Source organism: Diabrotica virgifera, chromosome 10 (assembly GCF_917563875.1).
Source record: "Diabrotica virgifera virgifera chromosome 10, PGI_DIABVI_V3a".
Taxonomy (NCBI): Eukaryota; Metazoa; Arthropoda; class Insecta; order Coleoptera; family Chrysomelidae; genus Diabrotica; species Diabrotica virgifera.
In genome coordinates, this window is record NC_065452.1 from 125,948,821 (window position 1) to 125,969,792 (window position 20,972).

Sequence of the window (20,972 nt, forward strand, 5' to 3'; positions counted from 1 at the left end):
AGTTTTTAGTTCGAAATTAATCGAAAAATCCATTATGGTATAAAATAGCCAAACATACTATTTTCCAGGCTTGAATAATATGCCGAATTCTACAGGGTAATTAATTATTACGTGGTAAAGCAAACATAATTTTTTAAATAGAACACCCTGTATATTTAATAATATTTAGATTTATCTCACAATCCCTTTTCTTACAATATCAGGTTTAATACAATAATATAATATATACGTTTATTTAAATCAATATTTTATTTATTTAAATCCATATTTACAATAATTTATGATTTGAGTTTACTTACAGATAATAAACGTAAAAAGGTATTAAAACATATGCTTGTTGACTTAACTTGCTTGTTGACTTGTTGTTTACAGATTTAGAAATTTAGATTTACAATTTAATTTCTATTTATCTAATATAATTTAACCCTTAACTACAGACATCCGGTATTTTTTACCGGCGGGCATTCCCAAAATGTGGATTTCGTGGTAACCTCACAACTTACAAGTTCATGTGTCTCTGTACCTCTCGGACAGTTTGTATAACAATGCTAGTCAAAGCGTGTATTGTGTATTGTCAATATTTTCTTTTCTGGTACACATCAAAAATCTCAACCGGTAAAAATTACCGGATGTCTGTGTTAAGGGAGTATTTTTATATGAGTACTATATTTGTAAATCTGAAATGTTTACATTATTTTTTTGTGTTTTTGGGGAAAAAGTAAAGAAATGGACTGTGGAAGACATCCTGGACCTTCAATGAAGGTTAAATTTGAAGATAAAAATTTTGAGGCCACTTTGCAAAAATGGAATTGCCATTTAATTTTATTACAATTTTACCCCTTGCACATTTTTTTTCATGGATGTAAAAATTTTCGTGGATGCTATTTTATATTTCCTTTGTGATTCTATGTTACGTTTATTTGTTAAAAAAAAGTTTAAATTTTTGTCCATAGCATTTATGGCCGTTTGTGTCAATAGACCAAAAATGTTACCAAAATTCTCGTTTAATAGATTATTCTTCAAAAATCTTGTATTATATTATTAAAATCACTCATTTTACCATTTTTCCCATATCTAGAGACTCCATAAAAACACACAATGCAAAACGTTTTTGTTTTTTATTATTAACTTTATATTTTGACTCTATTTTATAATGACCGGTAAAAAATACCGGGAGTCTGTAGTTACGTGATAATATTGGGATGTCTGTAGTTAAGGGTTAAATTAATTAAATTGTTACACAAATCCCTCTTTTCTTTTATCCAAATAGTAACTAATTGTTTATACAAATAAATATTTGTGATATTTTTAAAGTTTATTGGCAATTGATTATACAATGTGTCCAGAAACTCTCTCGACAAACGAAGACCGGAGATTCCTCAGACAATTTTAAGACACTTTAACCCAATTCACCTAGTCCGAAAATAGTTCCTAGAGGGAGCTAGAGCTCTTTGAAGATGGCGTCTTGTAAGTAGTTTCTTTAAAATACCTCCAAAACGCTTTTCAGAAAAACGAAAACTGGTATGCGTATTTATCCTCCAGAGATAAATCGTTTTCGGATTATCGGATGAAAAGAAACAAAAAGGAGGGCAATAAAAATTATTTACTATTTATATTTTTTATAATTTTATAACGGTATAAAAGTTTTAAGCCTTAGTTAGTTTTTGCATTTCAAGTACCCATTCGTCAAACTGGGCCTGGAAGAAGTTTCCAGCGATTGGTTGACCAAGGTTGTACTTCTCTGCATACTTCCTTGTCGAAAAATTAAATCTGCCGGTTCTGGTCCTAAAATAAGGCAAAATTTTTAGAAACAAATTTTTTACTTTTGCAAAAATTTAAATACTAGTCTACATTATCTACTATGTCATTATATTTTATTATAAAGTGAAAGAAAATTTCTAAAACAGAGCAGAAAATGAAAACCAAATATCAACAATCTCAGTAGTAGAAGCAATAAAGCACTGAACCTCCGAAAAAAAAACGACGGGACGGATCTTAATAATTATTTTTGCATTCGATTCGTGAATGCATCAGAAAACTTTGTGACCCCTAGCCATGAGATAATATTGAAGAATTGCATACAAAAAATGCATTCTTATAGTGCATCTCAAACAGAAAATAAAAAAAATTCAGAACTCGTCAATTATTGTTGGAAATAAGTTCAATTTTGTTACTAAGGAGTTTTTGGGGTCGCTGAAAACTAATATGACATCTAAAGTAATCTCCGGAGTACCTGGTGCCCAGGGTACCTACAGTTTACCTCGTCTTGTGAAGTTCGACACAAAATTTATTAAAAATTAGTCAAAAATCATTACGCTAACGACGAACATAACATCGGAAGTGATCTCCGAAATACCTGGTACCCAGGGTACCTACCGTTTGCCTTGTGTTCTGGAGTTTTCGGCAAATTCATTAAAAAAATAGTCAAAATTCATTATTTAGGGGGTTTTTGGGGTCGCTGACGACAAATATGACATCGGAAGTGATCTCCGGAGTACTTAGTGCCCAGGGTATCTACTGTTTATTTCGTGACTAATGATTTTTGACTAATTTTTTAATGAATTTGCCGAAAACTCCAGAAGACAAGGTAAAGAGTAGGTACCCTGGGGACCAGGTAATCCGTAGATCACTTCCGATGTCATATTCCTCGTCAGCGACCCAAAAACCCATGTTTAATGATTTTTGACTACTTTTTTTAACGAATTTGCTGAAAACTCCAGAATACAAGGCAAACGGTAGGTACCCTGGGCACCAGGTATTTCGGAGATAACTTTCGATGTCATATTCGTCGTTAGCGACCCTAAAACCACCGTAGTAATGATTTTTGACTAATTTTTTAATACATTTTTTGCCGAAAACTCCACAAGACGAGGTAAAGTGTAGGTACCCTGGGCACCAGGTACTCCGGAGATCACTTCCGATGTCATATTCGTCATTAGCGACCCCAAAAACCCCCCGAGTAATTAGTTTTGACTAATTTGCTGAAAACTCCACAAGACGAGGTAAACAGTAGGTACCCTGGGCACCAGGTACCCCGAAGATTACTTATGGCATCATATTCGTTTTCAGCGACCCCAAAAAGCTCCCTAGTAACAAAATTGAACTTATTGCCGCCGACAATTTACCAGTTCTGAATTTTTTAATTGTCTGTTTAAGATGCACTTCGAGAATGCATGTTTTGTATGCAGGTTTTCAATATTGTCTCATGGCTAGTGGCCACTAAGTTTCCTGTCGCATTCAAGAATCAAATGCAAAAAGAATTATTGCTTAGCCTACAGGTACTGACGGACTCTACTACTTTGAAGCGTATCTATCAACTTCATACAGTTAGCTGTAAAACTTTCAAGTTGATTCCAAGAGCCCATCTTGATTTTTCTCACGTATAATGGTATTCCTGCTAAAATACTCTTCATTTGGAAATTTGAACCAGCAGAAGGTGAGCAGATACTTCAGTATAATTTTAGATAATAAATAATTAGACATTTGATGCCTAAGCGCGCCTCTTCTATCAGCATCATATCCTGCACGATTTAGCCAACACACCACCAATGCAACCAAAGGGCATTATTACCCCACACACGCTTATATTTTTCTATAAAGGTTATCTATTGTAAAGACTGCTCAATGCATTGTTGTCCGTATTCCACCACTAGGACGCTCATACTTTATATGGGATACAATGTATACCTATATCTTTTTCTTCTTGACAACTCGGGACAAGTCATGGCATCTACTATAGCCCTCAATCTTCTACGATCTTGCTCTTCCATCTGCCATTTTTGTACCACAATTCTAGATAAATCGGCTTCAACATCATCCTTCCATATTTTTCTGGGACGTCCTACTGATCTTCTACTGTCTGGTCTCTCAAAAAACACTGCGTCTCTTAATACCTTGAAATTAAATCAACAATTCTCCATTTAGTAACGACTTTCGCATGCAAAGAATGTTTTTTTACTCTCCTGCACAAAAACCCGTTTGTGGGTTACGAGCTTTTGCATCCTAAGCGATGCACTGTCTTTAACACTCTGTCTTTCTCTGATCTTACCATATGACCTGCTCATCTTATCCGGTTAGCTTTAATATGTCTGACAATGTTTTCAGTACCCTACAGAGTCACCTATTCAGGATTGAGACGTCTTCTGCAGTATTCTGTCAATTCATCTCTTTGAGGACCAAATATCATTCTGAGAATCTTCCCTTCAAATACCAGCAGTTTATTTATTTCCTGCTGTTGTAGAGTCCATGTTTCACTTCCATATTTAAAAACTGGGCAAATAGTTGATATAATAATAAATACAATGTGTTTTTATACTTACAACCTGTCTATCCTTGGTTCATTGAACTCAATTTTTCCATTTTGTTTATAAATTAAAAATATATATCTGTGTAATCCAGTTCCTTGTGGAGGTCCAGAGCCTCTATATCCAGCAAAGGTTTCACCTTTTGCCACATCATTTCCCGGTACATTGCCTACGGACCAGTGGAGCACTTCACTGACCTTTGGTTCTTTTCTGGTTGGTGCATCTGGATCTATATGTTTCAAAAGAAAAATATAAGATATAGAAAGCCTAACCACGCTAACTTTTGAAAGTTATCTTACCAACCATCAGAACTGTGTAGAAGGTATCCGAATCAGCTGGCCATGTTAGAGTAGGTTGATCCTTTACTTGTGTTGGTGTCAGTTCATTTCCAAGATCTACTTTTTCACCACCAGGGTATTGTACCTACACATATGTAATAGTTTCAACAATATGGTGAGCAATTCTAATAAACAAAAAATTTTACAACCATAAACTTGACTTTCAAAACATAGATGAATACTTCATCGATTTGAGTTCACGGCTACTGGTGTTATTGTTACATAGTTATAATAATATTGGTACATACATCTTATAATCAACTAATCAATGTAAAAGAACAAATTATAGAATCAGGGATTTTGGTAATACACGTCAAAAAATGGCATTAGGAGATTTAGATAGCACTGATAGTAGAACTGGTAGGAGAGTAGATAGCAAAACCGTAGGTTTTAGTGGGGAAGATTAGCATAAAACTACAACGGACAATAGAATATAACAACCTAAGGATGACCAAAGGAGTCATTAAACACAATAAATATGCATTAATATACATGACTTTCCTTGTCATTGATTGGGGGCTTATAGTTTTACCGGAAAAAAAATCTCAGCAAAGTAACATACAAAGCAAATATTGTACCAGAGCAATGGGAAGAGATGGGGGCTTGCAACTAATACAAACATTTAGGAATAATATTTAATCCAAAAGGAACAGACAATCAAGAAATTAATTCCAGAATAGTACAGTTAAAAACCTATAGGATGTCTTAACAGAATTAATTCTCTGGGAGAAGGAAGAATATAATGAAGAAGAGTTTAATATTTATGAAATCGTTGCAGTGAGGCGACTAGTGAGGATTTTTATGAGGGAGAGAATCAGGTATGAAAAAATCACTAAAAGAATATTAATTCAAAAGACAATGACAAAATGTACAAGGAATATCAAGTTAAAATTCGCAAAATAATATGGAAAAAAAATAAAGTCTTGCAATAGTGCAGGATTGTTCACACACATCTAGGAAAGCCCGGCAGAGCCTGGCAAATGTCTGAAAGATAACACACACCTAGAGAGTACGCTTGATAAATGCCTGAAAGACATCTAAATAGTTAACTATATATGTATATATATAATATAGCTCAACAGGCCTTAAGGGCCCATGGCTTGGAATTTCTCCACGGTTTTTCTCCATTTTCTCCTGTCCTTGGCCGCAGTTCTCCAATTTGATATCCCGATTGTTTTCAGGTCTTCCTTACATGCTTCTAGCCACTTTTTCCTGGGTCGTCCTCTTCTCCTCTTTCCTTCCCCTCTCAGCAGCGAGTCCTTTGCTCACCTTCCGTCAGCCATTCTCGCAAGATGACCTAACCAACTTAGTCTCTTTGTTCTGACCATCTGGCTTATTTCTGGTTTCCGGTACAGCTCTCTGATCTCTGCATTTGTTCGTCTCCTCCAAACGTCTTCATCGTTTTTTACTCCCCCGAATATCTTCCTTAGGACACTCCGCTACCAGATGTTCAGCATATTTTCTTGATTTTTCTTCATGACCATGTTTCGCTCCCGTAAAGAACTGTGGGTTGGATCACTGTTCGATAGAGTCTTAATTTTGCCTCTCTGGAGATGTTTTTGGCTCTTAGTAGTTTATGTAGGGCTACGACTGTCTTTCGTCCTCTCGAGATTCTTTTTTCAATTTCCTGGCTTTCTTCCCCTTTACTTGTTAGCGTTACTCCTAGATACTCAAACTCCGTCACCTTTTTGAAGCAATACTCTTTATTCTCGTTGTTTGTGGTAGTTTTCAGTTGTGTGTCTTCATCTGAGGTCTGTCCTATTTCCATATACTTTGTTTTTTGCTCATTAATTCTCAGTCCATACTGCTTAGCCTTTACTTCAAAGAGTTTGAAAATCCTCAGCAGTTCCCTTTCCGTTCTTGCCATTAGCACTACATCGTCCGCAAAGGCCAGAACCTGGTTTCTGTTGTCAAAGATCATACCTTTCGTTCGTATTCCACTCTCTCTCAATATTGCCTCCAACAAGAAATTGAAAAGTACTGTGGACAGCAGATCTCCCTGCTTTAATCCCCTTTTAACTTCAAATTTTCCTGATAGGCTTCCTTCTATCCTTACTCTGTTGTCTGTCTTCACTAATGTCATTTTTACGAGTCTGATCATCTTTTCCGGAATTCCAAGTACTCTTAGGGCCTGGTACAAACGCCTTCTTATCACAGAATCGTAAGCTTGTTTGAAATCTATAAAGAGGAGGTTTAACTTTAACTGTTTCTCGTATGTACTGCTCTGAATCATTTTCAACACGAATATTTGATCTATTGTGGATCTGCCCTTTTTGAATCCTCCCTGGTATTCACCAACCTGCTCGTTTAAGTGCCTTTCCAGTCTGCTTCTTACGACTCTGGCGAGTACCTTATATGTTACGTCTAGGAGAGTGATACCCCTATAGTTTTCACACACTGCTCTATCTTCCTTCTTATGAATGGGACATACTATATACCAGATGTAGTTATCTATATACCAGAAATAAAAATAACAACGACAGCCAAAATTTAAATATCTCACATCACCTACACGAATGGTTGTGGAAGAAGTAAAAACAATATGGAAAACGTAACAAAACAATAAAGCACCAGGCCCAGATAACGTACCAGCTGAGCTCATTCAAAGGGCACAACAAAATTGTACGAAAATCTAGCCAACCTGTTCCAGATTTGCATGAATGGAACAGAAATCTCAGAAGAATGGAAGAATCCTTTATATCTAATACATAAAAAACGTGAAATACTGATAAATTACAGAATAGAAAACAAATAAAAAGATATAGTAGCTGAACAAGCCAGATTCAGGGCAGAAAGTTCAATAATTGGTCACCTATTCTGGAAATTATTCAAAAGAAAATGGTTGAGAACAAAGTGATATGCCTATTGTATGTAGACCATAGAAAAGCTTATGACAGCATACATCAAAATAAACATTGATTAGCAGAAATCTAAACAGTTTAAAGGAGGAAACATTAAAATCCAAGAGGGGTTTGATGATAAATCAAAATAAAACAAAATATCTAATATACCTAAGAAAAAACACAATGGAACTAATGATAAGAACATAGAAATCAATGAAAGAATAATGGCAGCTAACAGAACCTACTGGAAATGCAACAACTTCCTCAAAGATAAGAAGCTTACTCAGAATGCTAAACTGAAAACAGATGAGCATTTAGATCCGTAATCACACCGCTCACTGAGTTCTATAGTGGCATGACCGCAAAAATGAACTTATGAGATAATTTACCATAAAGTTTCATGACATCATAAAATACCATTCAAAATTACAATTTATGGATAAGAGGTCGACAAAAGAAACCAAATACTTGAGAGTAAAGGGTTAGATATTACATTTTTTTCCATTGTATGAATTTCAATAACTTTGATATAAATATGCCAGTAGTGAATTCAAGTTTTATATAGTGTTTTTGGCAAAGGTGGTCGTAAGGAGTGGCATAAAGAGTTCATAAAATAAACGTTTTTATTTTTTAATTTCTTAATCATCTTTTAATTCGTATTAAGATATACTATATGAACACAACAATATTTTTCTTACTAATAACTAAAAAATAACCTTAAAATGATTAACAGTTGTAGAAAAACTTTTGTTTATAGAAACAAGAATAAAAACGTGGAATATAAGTTAATGTAAAATTCACTGCGACTTTTAATAACTGCAATGGATCGAATAAGGTACATTAAATCTTCATAATTTTTTCTGGCAATTGGAATTTTATTATTCTGATAGACCCTATTAATTTCAATGTCTTAGAAGAGAATATTTTGTTATGCTTTCTAGACGGAGAGCTAGAGCCGAAAAAATCATCGTCATAAATAATATGAAGTTTGGTATGTGAAATGTGTCTATTGTATATTGATATTTATGACCCCTTTCAGGCTGACACCTCAGTGGATACAGGAAGTAGTAATAAGGGTGAAAGGGGAAAGTTAGTGCAGTCATTAAAGGTTTTCACCTACTATTTTGTTAAACCTCTATCGATTTGCATGAAAATTGGTGACTAGTTAGAGCATACCTCAAGAAACAAAACTGATTTGGTGCCAACTTGCGCTTTTACCCTGGGGGTGGATGCCACCCCTTCTCTGGGGTGAAAACTATTTTATTAAAAATAACCCCACTAATCGATAGAGGGACAAATTTTAAGCAAAGTTTGTTATATCAAGTTATTAAAATAAATCAATACTTTTTGAGTTATTAAAGATCAAAGATTTGAATTTTTCGTGAAACAAATGCATGGTGTAAAGCGGTTTTTCATAAATAATTCAAAAACTGTAAGTTTCAACAAAATAGTTATGATTGCCAAAATTGAAGATAATAAAGAATTGAATAGATTCTTTACGTGAAAGACCTTTTAGAATTAATTAAAAATGAGTTATAGTTGATTGAATATATATTTTTTTCAGCTAGTACCCAAATCTAAGTATTCAAGCTTAACCCTTTGCGGACCGAATTAAGTATTAAACAAAAAACTGCAAAGTTATTACAAGTTAGGGATACAGTGATACAAAAGATAACGTCAAGTGTCAATTAAATTTTTTTTATATAAGGGGTGGTTTAGTTTGGAGGTGGTTCCATGGTGGAACCACTGGTACTGATTAGTACTATCTCAATTTTTATAAAATGATAATAAATATTCATAAAGGAGGTAAGTTCACTATATTTTGTATGATATTCTAAAAAACAATTGATTTTTTCAGATAAACATAGTCCCACCTTACATACAGTGCAATGCCACCTCGTTCGATGAGGTTGGTTTCTTGTACTGCATCGAGCACATCTTACTTTGGTTCCATGTATTGGCATATGCTCCGACTTGTTGGTGCGTATTTCAATAGGAACGCAGATTTTAAATTTATTTACCTCAGAACCGGACGATTTTCTTCCTTTCTGAGTAAGCGAAGGAGTACCCATAAGTCCTGCAGAAACTGCTAACCGAAATTCTTTTAGAGAAAGTGTTGATGCACCACCAGATCGTTCTTTAAAAATAATGAAGGCATTAACAACCGTTAAGTCAACAAAATGCCAGAATATTCTAGGCCACCATTTCTTGGATTTGCGGTTAATTTCGTAACAAGATTTGAGCATATCTGACTTGTCCACATAACCCATATGCTCGTTGTAATCTTTGACCAAATTTTGGCAAGTAACATTTTCTTTGGAGCCATCCTTTTGTTTCCTTGAAATAAGTTTAACATCAGTAGGATCATGAAAATTACTCATAAAATAAACTGCTCTGTTATCCATCCATTTCACAGCAAGTACACCAACATCACTTATCTTCCATTGAGTGTCTCCCCTTTCCATGGTTTTGTCCTCTAGAAAATTACATTCTGACAAATATTTAGTATTAGCTTTTACTGTTCCACTTCCATATATATACTTGGATATAAGTTGTTCCAAAAGATCATACGAAGTAAAATAATTGTCCATAAATATTTTATGGCATTTTCCAGCAAGACTGCTTGTAAGGTCTTTTACAACCCGTGCACCTAAGCCTTTTTCAGGTAAGTTGTTAACTTTACCAGTGTAGATTTGAAATTCTAAAACAAAACCAGATTCATTAGCATGAATCCAAACTTTGTAGCCCCGTTTTACAGGCTTCTTGGGCATATACTGGCGTAAAATGCTTCTACCTTTGAATCTAATCATTGACTCATCTACTGACTGGCATTCACTTGGCTTATAATATCGAATGAAATTGTCAGATAACCTATCGAGCATTGGTCGCACTTTATACAATTTGTCGTAGCCAACTTCACCTTTTTTCGGTTCAAGACTGTTATCATTTAAATGAATATGTCCCAGTAACCAACTGAATCGATTGCGAGACATATAAGATGCAATAAAACCATCACGTAGATCTGTCCTCGAAGACCAGTAATCCTTGTAGCTTGGTAAATGCTTTATTCCCATCAGAATGTTTATCCCCAGGAAACACTTCATTTCTTCGCGATTAGTGGGAGTAAATTTGTTAGCATTTCCCTGATTCATTTGGGTTGCATAGAGATTTGTTTGAAACACTAATATATCTAACAGCTCCTCTGAAAATAACAACATGAACAACTCCAACGGATCTTCAAGTAAATCCGGTATGTCAGGACCCACTTCTTCAACAAAAGATGAAGGTGTCTTGTAATAAGTTTGAATATTTTCTGACCATTTGACAATCTCATTTTTCTTTGCATGTACATTATTATTGTTTTTCCTTGCAGTTTGTTTTTGTTTTGTAAGCTTTCTTTTCCTTTTCCCAAAAACAGATAGCGGCGTACAATCATCCGAATCACTGAAAACACTTTCGTTATTTTCTTTTTCATGTTCACCTTCGTCAACCATTTGATTCATTTCTTCCAATGAATGTTGAGTGCCCGGGATGCCGTTATCTGGTTCACTATTTCCAAGATCCTCAACATCAGAATCAATATCTGACGCTTCTGACTCTCCGTCAGATGGTATTTCCTCAATCAAAGCAAATACACCATCATTACCCATAGCTTCTAAATTATTTATTGTCCATTGTTTTCTTTCTGTAATAAAAATGAAAAAAATGTTCAGGAACTGTAAAGTCTTTCAAATCCCGTATCAATATATTACCCCTCCCCAACCTTTAGTCCTACAAGCCATCCTGCAAGGAAAAATATTTGGAAAGCGAGGTCCAGGAAGAAGAAGAATATCCTGATTAAAATAAATATTGCCATGATGATCGCCAACATTCGTCACGGATAGGCACATCAAAAAGAAGAAGAACCTTTAGTTCAATTTTTAGACAGCCACGGTACACAAAGTATTTAGACCTTCTGCCTTCGTTGTCTGTCCCAAAATAAAAAACAACAACAAAAAATAATAAAAAGTACTTGTGGGTCCATACGGAACCACACCTTTTAGACGACTTGAAAATATAAAATATACAAAAATATCAGAATAAATTGTATAGGATCTCTTTAAAACCATCAAAATTACCTAATTTAGCTGTTCTTACCTGCCATTATCAATTTGTTTACGTTCAGTAGAAATTTTAGTAGTTGGCGCGCAAAATAGCGAAAAACGTGTCACATCAATCACCTACTAGAACACACTAAAGCGCTCCAAAATAGAGCTGTGTAGTTCGTGAACGAACTAGTTCAAAAGATCGACTCTCATAACTGAACTAAAAGATTCAATCACAAATATTAAAAAGATCGAATCATATCGAACTAAACGTACTGACTGCAACTGCAACACACAAACACAACGCAACGGACAGAGCGAGAGAGGCAACGATGTCGATATTTTCGATTGTCGATCTCGATCTTTCAACTATTTCAATCCATCTCGCCAACCGCAAGCAAACGTTTGTCGAGGTAGAGCTGGATCAAAGTAAATTAATATTTAAACATTATTTAAAGAAAAAGCGACATAATTTAACCCCACGAGGAAGAATGAGATGCAAATTCGGTTTACTGTTACTGAGTTTGATTATTTGATTTGATATTTGATGGTTTTAGTTTTAGTTACGACTTTACGGTTACGACCTACTAGCGAAATAGAAGTAAGGTTGCGTTAAGTAAGGGTTCTTTTTCTTTTTCATTTTATGAAAATGAGATGCGATGGAGGGTTAAAGAAAGAGATGCTGAATAATGTCCCATACTTTTCCATTAAATTTTTTAATAACCGTTATTTTATAAAACCGTTATATTATATTGAAAGATTTATTTCGAGGAAAAACTGAAAACGTGAAAACCCAGACTTTTAGTAAACAGTAACAAAACAAATACAATTTTATAGGTTACTTTTTATTTTTTTATATTTACAAAAATATTTAATGTCATTTGTCAAAATAAACGATTCCTGATTGATCTACTTTGAACTAATTTATATTTGATTCTCCCATCTTAAAGTATGTCGTATGAATCATCAGTGAACTAAATGAACTAAACGAACTACTCTTTTGTACTATTCATTTTAATGACCGAGATCGAAAGATCGAAATCCACGTAGTGAACTAAACTTCCCAGCTCTACTCCAAAACCTGATCGTATGCAAGGCCGATAGTGTAAGAGAGGGGATTAAAGAATTTGTCTGTGGTTCCGGCCGACGCTTACCGGGACAGTAGGATAAAAATTCTTGAAATTGTGGTTCCACTATGGGACCACTGGCCCACAAAGGGTTAAATAACGGGAAAACGATGCATTTTATAAAATATACTTAATAAACATTTGCCAAAGTACTCAAGAATACCTATCAAGTGAGCTCTAGATGAAGTTGATAATATCAAAGCTAAGCAAGTGATGATGAAAATAAGAGAATCCTTTCGAATTTTTTAGGAAAAAGTGAAAATTAAAACATACGCTATATATATTTATTTTGAAATTAGTTAACAGAATAATTTTCAAAGGAATTTCGGGAATGAAGTTAGGATTATAATTTAATAATTAAATTATCAAGTTCGTTTTATTACAATTCAAACATAATAAGGTAAAAATGCGAGCATTATTATAACGAAAACTTTGTTTATTTATGTATTTAAATTCCTAATATTGAAAAATTCCTATTATGAAAAGTTGTTTAGAATTAAAAAGTATGTTTTAATGTGCAATTATATCCTTATATTTAAATATTGTGTATTATAGTGTTCGATACAATTTTATATATTATAATGATGATTGCATCTTGGATTTTAGACCATAATATGCAGATCTTTTTATGAAGAATAATTTTTGTTCGTAAAATTAATAATAAAAGAGTTATAAATGAAAATGATGATGGGTATCTGTAATTCGAGAAAAAATTTAAATATTTTTTTTTATTAGAAGAATGTAATAATTACATTATTATAATAATTAATAATTAATTAATTATAATAATTACAATTATTGCATATATTAGAACAAAGCTTTAATTCCAAACAATTTTTCGTAATAACAATAATTTACAATATTGTGAAATATAAAGGTACTTTTCTCTTGAGCGGAATTAATATTTTTGAAAATACCTCGTATAATACATATAGATAAAATTTGCTATCTGATGGTTGAATCGTAGGTTTTAAACGATGCAGCACTTTTTATGAATTATAACTTTATTTCTTAAAATTAAAATAAAAGTGTCCCGTAATATATGTGTCCAACTTAACTAGACACACTGTATATAATATACAATATAATATACATAATACATAAATCATTGGGTAGACAGCTAAAAAAATTTGTAACCTGCCATTTAACATTACTTACATTAACAATAATGAATAATATTTATTTATTTGATATTTCAATTCTTCTGCCGTTTATGTGTCAAACGAAACAAAGACTTGCATCTTGGAACAGCAATTTAGGGTCTTGATCACAAGCATTTTTAGCCGATGTCAGTCGAATCACGCGCTAGTTTGAAATAATATGAAATTTTCATTTGCATTTTTACGTACATTAGGTTTAATGCATTTTAGCAGTGTCTCCATTGTAGAATTATCTCGCTATCTAAAATTGCTAAAAGATTCTAAATTGCTGTCCCGAGATGCAACTTGTCTTTGAGGTCGGTTATCTCGTAGATGGTTTGAGATATCGAAATGCCGTTTTCAGATTTGGATTCAGGAGACAAAACTACATTGCTATATCCGTAGATAAGCTGCAGATATTGCAGGGGCGGCAACGCACGAACAAACGAACGAACAGACTTTTCGAATTTATAAACGAAAACAAAATTTTCGTTGAAAATACTATTTATTTTTCACTTTCGCTGTCACATTCACTAAAATCGCTATCATACTTATTTTCATCACTTTCGCTATTATGAATCTCATCATCAGCTTGCTCATCATCCATCTCATCGTCTGTTTCATTCTCAAAAATAATATCTCTAACAATCTCTGGCATTTGAGACCTTTCAAACCATTTGAATCTATATGTATTATCTTCAGGAAGTTCCCAACCATTTTGTTCAATAACCAGCTCTGTTGGATTTTTTTTATAGGCGTTCAACCAAATATTTGTAATATATCGTGCTCGTAAAAGATATTGGTATAGCTCAGATTGAGATGGTGGTTTTTGAGTTATATATGAAAAACCGCTTTACACCATGCATTTTTTTCACGAAAAATTCAAATCTTTGATCTTTAATAACTCAAAAAGCATTGACTTATTTTAATAACATGATATAACTAATTTTATTTAAAATTAGTTCCTCTATCAATTTGTGGGGTTATTTTTTAATTTTATTTTTAATAACATAATTTTCGCCCCACGAGAAGAGGTGGCATCCACCCCCCAGGGTAAAAGTGCAAGTTGGCACCAAATCAATTTTGTTTCTTGAGGTATGCTCTAACTAATAACCAATTTTCATGCAAATCGATGGAAGTTTAACAAAATAGGAGGTGAAAACCTTTAATGACTGCACTAACTTTCCCCTTTCATCCCTTATTACTACTTCCTGTATCCACTGAGGTGTCAGCCTGAAAGGGGTCATAAATATCAATATAAAATAGACACATTTCACATACCAAACTTCATATTACTTAGGACGATGATTTTTGGGCTCTAGCTCTTAGACTATTCTGATCCGTATTTCTTTAAATAAGTTGACCGTTTTAAAATAAGATTCTTCAAAGGAAGTTTTATACAGGAAAATGCTAGTATTATCATTTTCGACTTTCAGTATTGAAACATCACTTAACTTAAAAACTTCTACCTAAAGACCTAAAGTAATACCTCAAGTCGAAGTGAAAAAACCTTTGCACACTCTTACTTTTGTACCATTGTACCTTGTTTAACAAAATAAAAAGCATTGTTATTGGTTCTTCCACCATCCTTTGCTACATGAACCTGTTCCATCAATGCCATTATGTAATCTAGCTGCTTGGAAATGTCTCCTTCTCTTCTTCTGTGAATTTCCGGTACATGTTGGCCTGCATTTTGTGATGTCACACGGATCTTTAACTGATCTGGCTAGAACCTCTATCTTCCTGTTGTACATTTGATAAGATTGGCCAGAGTTTCGAAGGCGTTTAATTCGGTTTTTTATCCACTGAGAAGGTTGGGCTTTCCTTTTTCTCGTTTTGTTCTTACATTCCTCTTCTTCTAACATTCTAAGTGAAATATAAGAAAACCTAAATCTATACTGACACAACCTTGTTCTTTCATGGCATAAAGTGAAGTATTTTAAGTAAAGTAAATTCTATATCGACACAACCTCATATTTTGGTGACGTAAATAATATGTTTTTGCCAAAAAATTCATTCCATACTGGCACAACTATTAATGTGCAAGTATAGACTAAAAAATAAGATATTTTTATTAAAGGTTCTAAAAATTCTAAAGTGGTATAACTTTAGTTTTATTAAAATGTGCCGGTATTCTACGTGCAAGCAACACAAACACACCGAAAGTCAATGGCATAATAAATATGTGCCGGTATAGTGCTGCCTCTAAAGAGAAATGGAAGGAAATGTGCACGCGGCACAACGCTATCTAGGGGATTCTATGCAAACCACCTTTATGTCGGTTTCGTTCAATTATAAAGTAAAATTTCGTGATTTTTAAGTAGTGGTTATTACAAAACCCCATTTTCTGAAAATGTGCCACTATTGAACTCAGTTTGCGACATATGATGCTGAAGTAATTTGTCTGACACAGAAAGATGAAGAAAGATTAGGGATCCTAGAGTCAAACTCATTCGGGGAATAACAGGCTCACTAAACTGAGGGAAAAATTAATTTAGAAAACTGATGAACTTTTGAAGTTCATCAGTAAAGTTGAAGAAGAGAACTTTTGAAAGGTGCAGTTATCAAGAAGGTCACCAAATGGAGACCAGTATCAGGTAAACCACGAGGAAGACCGAAAACGAGATAGTAACCAGATAATTGAAGACCTTAAGGAGATGGGATTTAGAGAATGGATAACCATAAGCAAAAATAGGAACGGTTGGAAAAATATTGAAGTCTAACAATCAATTGTAAAACCAAAATTTTAATGCGGACTTATTCCCCGCGACAAATGAATAGAAAGAGACCAAAAAGGACAGTAATCACTCCGCTATACAGGGTGAGGCAGATAAACGGCCTATTAGAAATATCTCGAGAACTAAAAACAACAGAATCATGAAAATTGCAATAAAGGGGTTTTGAAGAGTGATCTATTTAATGACAATATTTTCATCTATTTGCTACTTGCTTAGAACTTCGTTTTTTAAATGGGACACCCTGTATCTTTTTATATTTTTGAACTCTCCTCGATGTCTTCTTCTTCTTTAGGTGCCACCTCTGCGACGAAGGTTGGCAATCATCATTGCTATTCTCACTTTTGACACTACAGCCCGAAAGAGTTCAGTTGAGCTGCATCCAAACCATTCTCTGAGATTTATCAGCCAGGACATTTTTCTCCTACCTATGCTGCGCTTTCCTTGAATCTTTCCCTGCATAATTAATTTTAGGAGCTCGTATCTGTCACTACCTGTTATATGACCCAAGTATTAAAGTTTTCTTATTTTGATGGGATTCTGTATCTCCCTGCTGTTCTGTATTCTCCTTAGTACTTACTCATTGGTTCTTCTGTCTGTCCAGGAGATTCTCAGCATTCTCCGATACGTCCACATCTCAATTGCTTCCAATCTATTGAGGCATTGTTTATTAAGAGTCCATGTCTCCACACCATACAAAAATTCATAACATTTTAGTACTCACTTTCTAAGATTTAGGCTGAGGTCTCTACTACAAAATATTTGTTTCATATTAGTGAATGCACTTCTAGCCTTTTCTATTCTAATTCGTATTTCTTTGGTATAATCGTTTGTTTCACTAATGTGTGTCCCTAAATAATTATAATTCTGAACTCGTTCTATCGTCTTAATATTTACGTGTGGATTGATGTTTCTAATATTTTTCTTTGATATAAGATATAACCAAGAATTTTGTTTTCTTTATGTTTAGTGACAGACCAAATTCTTCACTCGTTGCAACAACCTTATCTAAAATTCTTTGATAATTTCTTTGTAAAATTCTTCCTCGATGTCTTCTTTCAGAAAATATGAGGTTTTGTAATGTACAGGGTAGTTTAAAATATAATTACGTTTTTTCTTAATTTCGCAGCAATATTCACACCCTGTAGAATTTATAATATGGTCTACTATTGTTAAGAATTGTTAGTATAGCTAAATTTTTAATTTTATTATACAGAGTTGGTCGAAACTCGGAATGAGTATTTTCTTAAATGGAACACCCTGTACTTTTTTAATGAAATAATATTTTATGGTACTTTTTTATTTCTTAAGCATTCTCTATACCTAACTGCTTTAATTTGTGAATTATTGGTGATTCAATTCAAACATTAAATGCAACAAAAATTACGTGGAATTTTATTAGGTTGGCCGTGAAAATATTCAATCACAAATAATTTTTCGGAAATAAATACATATTGATCTAGACTGATCCTTAAACTTACCAATAATGGTTGAGCTATCAAAATACCTAGGTATTTAAGATTGTTGGCGCGATTAACAGTTAAGCACAAATTAAAGCAGTTAGGTATAGAAATGCTTAAGGAATAAAAAAGTACCATAAAATATTATTTCAATACAACATAAAAATATAGTGTGTTCCATTTAACCTTTAACTACCCGCGCATCAAGTTATAACATAACTACACGCGTGGCGTACTTTGTACGCCACAAGAAAATACACTTAAAAACAGCGGATTTGTTTAATTTTTTTTGAAAAAATACACTTAGTTGTTTGTTATAAACCTTATTCGGCATCAGTGAATACTTGGAGTTCCTTTTCAATAAGCCAATTGGGATTTATAACTGGAATCATGGAATAACTGGATTCCATGATAAATAAAATTACTAATAAAAAATTTTTTTAAATGTGATTTTTTACAGGAGAAAAAGTATTGTTTACAAAGAAAAATATATTTTTTGCCATAATGACTAAAAAACAATTAAAGTATGTACTTATATTACGACTTATAGTAATATAATCCTGGGGTATATTGTCCACCACCGGAAACAACAAATAATAAAATGTAAATTACGATCTTTCCAGAACGCCGATTATAACGAAACTAAAACCAAATTGTAAAGCACATTCCAGTGATAGGTTAGAAAAATAAGCAAGGTCAAAAATTAAATTTTTAAATATATTTCCAGTAGAATTCTTATACCTGGCGTACAAAGTACGCCAGCGCGTGTAGTTAAAGGTTAAGAAAACTCTCATTCCGAGTTTCGACCAACCCTGTATACTAAAATTCAATATTAAGCTATACATACTAATAATTTTTAACAATAGTAGACTATATTAAAAATCATTTGAACATAAATAGAGTTGTTGATGTCAAACTATTACAATTGTACAAGTTTACTTCTAAAACCTCATATATTAAGAAAGAAGACATCTAGGGGAATCCAAGAATGTAAACATATATGGGGTGTTCTATTTAAAAAAAAACTATGTTAAAAGTAAATAGATGAGAATATTTTCATTAAATAGATCACTCTTCAAAACTTCTTCATTCCAATTTTCATGATTCTGTTGCCTTTAGTTCTCGAGATATTTCTAATAGGCCGTTTATCTGCCTCACCCTATATATGAATAAAAATATATTATTATGTGCTTTCTCTTACCTCAACTACATGCTCAGGCACTTGGTCGATGACGTTTGGCACGACTTGTTCTTTCTCCATCTTTGCTTTCAGAGCTTCTAAAAACATTCGAATCAAGGTAGAATATTATATTAAAGATAGCATCTTATTAAAAAACGTACCTTTATCTGTAGAATTTACAAAATAAACATTCAAACAGATAAGCAAAAAGGTAATTTTAATATACATATTATCAGGCAACTACTTACTACCACACCACTGCGTGAATAAGAGAATAAGAGAAACTTTCCAATAATGGTATTAAATGTCATTTCTCAACAACCGGTTCAATTATGCAAACTTTTATCTTTGATATTAACAATCTAGCAACAATAACATTTACACACACACACACATAGTTCTAGGCTATCTAATTAACTCAGCTGATTTAACACAGTTGCCAGTTTTCAAAAAGTACTAATAGTCGATAAAAGCATTGCAGATAACAGATAGGGCTGCCTAGATAGGTCATTCGATAAATAATAATTGTTGTACAATAATCAGAATCAGAATATAATTTTTGTTGTTTTCACCCAATTTTGAAAAAATGTGAAAACTTTGAATTATCCACGTCCGTCTGGCCGTCTGTCTGTCTGTCTGTCTGTGAAGACAACTCCTTCGTCATTATACCACGTAGAATGACAAATGAGGTGTCAAATGAAAGCTTATAATCCAAGGATGGTACTAAAGGTGAGAAATTTGACCAAGGATGGTACTAAAGGTGAAAAATTTGACCTAGACTGTCTGTCCGTCTGTCCGTCCAACCGCGAATATAACTCCTCCGTCATTATACTAGGTAGAATGACAAATGCGGTGTCAAATGAAAGCTTATAATCCAAGGATGGTACTAAAGGTGAGAAATTTGATTTAGGCTGTCTGTCCGTCTGTCCGTCCGACCGCGAATATAACTCCTCCGGCATTATACCAGGTAGAATGACGAATGAGGCGTCAAATGAAAGCTTATAATCTAATGACGGTACTAAAGGTGATAAATTTGACCTAGGCTGTCTGTCCGTTCGACCGCGAATATAACTCCTCCGTCATTATAGCAGGTAGAATGACAAATGAGGTATCTAATGTAAGCTTATAACCCAAGGATGGTATTAAATATGAGAAATTTGACATCAGATTTCCGGTTATAGATTTTCAATCGTAAGTACTGTTTTAAAGTCACCGAAATAGTATAAGCGATATATCATTCGACGTGCCTTAGCAAAATGAGAAAAAATGTAAAAGTTTGGTTTTAATATCATTTCCGGTTAAAAAGTTCTAACTAGAAGTGCCATTATAGTCGCAGAAATAGTACATGTAACATATCAATCGAAGCGCATTGAAAAGTTGAGTTTGAGTCTTTAGTTTTGGTTTTGAAATCATTTCTGTTTAAACCACGATGACCCAAAGTTTAGTAAAAATTACTCAAAATTAGTAAAATCTCATATGAATCGACGTAAAGTTACAGAAAGAGTTCTAATATCGACTTCCAGTTCTACTTTCGATGACTTTGGGTGAAAACCTAGGAGTTACGAAGTCCAATTATTTGTTGATTTAGGAATTCCTCAATTGTTTCAACGATAGTATTTTGTGATATTCCTCCTAACTTTAATGTATTAAACATTAAATTTGTAAACATTTAAATGTCAACGTAGAATATTTCGAACCTCTAAAATGACAACTCCTAGTACTGTGTTTCGTTAAAGTTTCAGCAAATCCCACAAATCCCAG

At 33.5% G+C, this 20,972-nt stretch overlaps 1 protein-coding gene across 2 annotated transcripts; it reads right to left on the bottom strand.

Annotated features, from left to right (window-relative positions):
- Positions 1-1,588: 1,588 nt before the first annotated feature.
- Positions 1,589-19,625, bottom strand: LOC114324726 (protein D3). 2 transcript variants are annotated; one of them, XM_028272560.2, is made up of 5 exons: positions 19,460-19,625; positions 19,233-19,309; positions 4,604-4,727; positions 4,320-4,533; positions 1,589-1,785 (listed from the first exon to the last, which is right to left on the bottom strand). In XM_028272560.2, the coding sequence occupies exons 2-5, from the start codon at positions 19,290-19,292 to the stop codon at positions 1,647-1,649; spliced, it is 537 nt and encodes a 178-aa protein (XP_028128361.1). In that variant the 5' UTR covers positions 19,293-19,309; positions 19,460-19,625; the 3' UTR covers positions 1,589-1,646. The 2 variants fall into 2 exon arrangements, with proteins under 2 accessions (XP_028128361.1, XP_028128360.1); XM_028272559.2 differs by having other exon boundaries at positions 19,373-19,582.
- Between the last annotated feature and the right edge of the window lie 1,347 nt (positions 19,626-20,972).